The following is a 2,813-nucleotide window of genomic DNA, read 5'->3' as shown; positions in this document are numbered from 1 at the left end:
GATTAAATAATAATAAACGGCTGATATAAGTTTTTCAGTTTGAATCTGAAGTTCCTAACCACAATTGAAAACACCTAGATATATCGACTTCGGTTCATCAATTTGTAACCAATCTATTAGTCTGTGACCATATAAAGGAGAAACGCCTTACGGGAATACTAGAATGAGATGTGCAATCTCTCACTGTTACCATGCTCTCAATAAGTTGTAGTAAAGTAGATTTAAAGCAACCTTCGATGGAGTTACCGAAAAATCACACTTAAATTAATAGAGTTTGGAAATACATTTGGCCTCAGTATAACTATTGCTTATACTACTTCACATCCTAAACCGAAGCACCGCAATAAAACCCAGTGCCTCTTGGACCAGCATCATAATACATAGACTATCTGAATATGTAAGAAGCTGTTACTAATTCATGACTTACGCGACTGTAAATTAAATTCTTGGATCATGTTTCCTCAAATATGGTAGATAATATCAAGTTCTGAACAAAAGCTGCCTTCAACCTTTGTTCTTGTTGGTCCTGCTCAACACCATCAGTCCAGCACCTGCAGAGACAAAACCAGTAACATCCATTCAGCAACAGATTTAACAAGAGATGCCTTTCCATACGTCTTGATGGTTCAGCACTTAATTATAATCTTCAAGAACCATACCTCTTTGCATTTTGAAAGTTTACATGATCCTTGTTTTGGAGGCTGGACTTTTCATCTGGATGGCTACTGTTAGAGTTAGGAACTGGCACATTGCAGATGAACGGCGACAAAAGCGGATCGGCGACCAATTCTTGTTTGTTTCCCCTGCCAGGTAGCTTCTTGCTGAGCATTGCTGAATTACCGGACCAGTTGCTAGATTTCTCAGACTTCCATCCCCACTACAGATCAAAATATCAAGTTATTGAGTTTAGCTAGATAATCAATAAATGTCATTATCTCAATTCAGGGCGTGCACGGCGGACTACCGCTCTGACCAGAAATTTATCACAGCTAAATGTGACCGAAGAAGGTCTCATGAAATATTTGTGACAGTTAAACTCTAGTTAAATAGGGTTTCTATTTATTTTGTCAAAATTAAACTGATACTAATCTGCAGGGCCTCCAAAAATTTGAGACGGCTCTAACTCAAACATAAGGTGGATTTTAGAAAACATACCTTTCGCGAGGTTGAATGTGTAAATTGTGCGATTGCATCATTTCCTAAATCCTGTTCACACACAGGACAAACCTGGTGTAGAAAAAATAGAATCAGATACTATATCCATTGTTTAATACTTGCATATAATATATGGAAATTCCATGACATAAAAAATTTAGGAAACAGAAAGGTTATATACCATATATTTTAGAGCAGAGCAATAGTCCTCTTGGAAATCGTTGCAGGGCAGAGGAAGTTGAATATCAAAATCACAAAAAGGACATCTGAGATCAGATTGGTAATCATCATATACATCTGTGTAATGGATTACTGGATAATCATCTGTAGTATGGAAAAGGAAGGAAAGAGTGTTAGTAAGGTTGGAGAGAAAGAGAAATAGTAGTTAGTAATAGTAATAGCATTGGAAGTAGGAAAAGAGGAAGTAACAAACCAGAGTGAGGTGGATGAGAAGATTGGAGAGTAGAGAAATGGTTAACAGAGTGAATACTGGCCATGATGTCCAAGTCCATGATATTATCTTCTTTCTTCAGAGGAGGAGGAGAAGTGAAAGTGATGGTTTTGTTTGGTTGAGATTATGGCGGTGATAATCAGAGAGAGAGATAAAAGGTTTTGGAATGTGAAGAAAAGAGGAGGTGAGTTTGGTTTTCAATCAGAGTCAAGTCAGTTCTTATCACCAATGGTTTTGTTGCATTGTGATGTTTTGCTGACTCATGTTTTGTTTCTTACACTGGATGCTTTTCCAACACACTAAGATATCACATTCACATCACACCACGTTTTCTTCTTTATCAATTTATGTCTTATAAAGTTATTCCCTTATTTTAGTTTTCATTTTTAAGAGAGACAAAATATGTTTAAATATATTATATTATAGTTTTTATTTTTATAATTTATTTTATTTTAGTTTTTGTAAATATTTTTTATTTTATTTTTATCCTCTTTTTTATTTTAGTCTTTTTAAAATTATTTACATTAGAATTGATTTTTATAATATAAAAATATTAAGTTTTAATTTCTCAATTTTAATGATGTGGAGACTAAAATCAAATATTCTTGTCAGACAAATATTTAATTTGATAATTAAGGAGATAAATGGTGAGAACATAAAGTGATGTCGAGGCAGTGCGCACCATTAATTACGTAGGGGCGAAGCATCACAAACACACACCCATCCAAACAGGCCAAGCGCCGAACCTCTTAACACCAAAAGCTTGTCCCAACATGAAAAGTAGTCTTTTTTCTCACCGACTATAGTGGACGGGTGAATAAATAAATAAGTTATATTAATAATTTAAATATGTCTACTTTTAAGTTTAGTCTTTACATAATATAATAATTTGAGTCTTTGTAAAAAGATTATTAGTGGATTTGGTTCCTAGTATCAAATACTATCAAATAATAGTTATTTTTACATAAAAACAGAAAATTATTATTGATTCAAGATGTTTGGCCAACATTATGATGGGCTTTTACAAAAACTTGATTTTTTTTCTTATAATTACTCTTTCCACTTTTAAAAAAATCAAAATTACTCTTAAACTACCGATATATACTTTTAGAAGCAATTTATTCACACGTAATTAATTTATTTTAAGTCGGTCTAATATTATATTAGAGATTAATACAAAAATAAAATTTTGTATATGTTTACTCAG

The 2,813-nt window shown here is 33.0% G+C and overlaps 1 protein-coding gene across 1 annotated transcript; it reads right to left on the bottom strand.

The window, feature by feature from the left end:
• Positions 1–242: 242 nt before the first annotated feature.
• LOC131636535 (protein DEHYDRATION-INDUCED 19 homolog 5-like) lies at positions 243–1,869 on the bottom strand. Its single transcript, XM_058907149.1, has 5 exons — positions 1,589–1,869; positions 1,337–1,479; positions 1,156–1,227; positions 660–877; positions 243–551 (listed from the first exon to the last, which is right to left on the bottom strand). The coding sequence occupies exons 1-5, from the start codon at positions 1,665–1,667 to the stop codon at positions 452–454; spliced, it is 612 nt and encodes a 203-aa protein (XP_058763132.1). The 5' UTR covers positions 1,668–1,869; the 3' UTR covers positions 243–451.
• Positions 1,870–2,813: the final 944 nt, after the last annotated feature.

Source organism: Vicia villosa, linkage group LG1 (genome assembly GCF_029867415.1).
Source record: "Vicia villosa cultivar HV-30 ecotype Madison, WI linkage group LG1, Vvil1.0, whole genome shotgun sequence".
Classification (NCBI taxonomy): domain Eukaryota; kingdom Viridiplantae; phylum Streptophyta; class Magnoliopsida; order Fabales; family Fabaceae; genus Vicia; species Vicia villosa.
Note: the sequence above shows the minus strand (reverse complement) of the source record. Positions and strands in the feature narration are given on the sequence as shown.

What these genes read in the sequence shown, in the direction of transcription:
- LOC131636535 (XM_058907149.1), bottom strand. Translation starts at nt 1,667, where the DNA reads ATGGACTTGGACATCATGGCCAGTATTCACTCTGTTAACCATTTCTCT. An exon ending in GCTCTGCTCTAAAATATATG is followed by an intron (nt 1,228 to 1,336) that starts GTATATAACCTT and finishes TTTCTACACCAG; the next exon opens with GTTTGTCCTGTGTGTGAACA. An exon ending in AACTTTCAAAATGCAAAGAG is followed by an intron (nt 552 to 659) that starts GTATGGTTCTTG and finishes TTGTCTCTGCAG; the next exon opens with GTGCTGGACTGATGGTGTTG.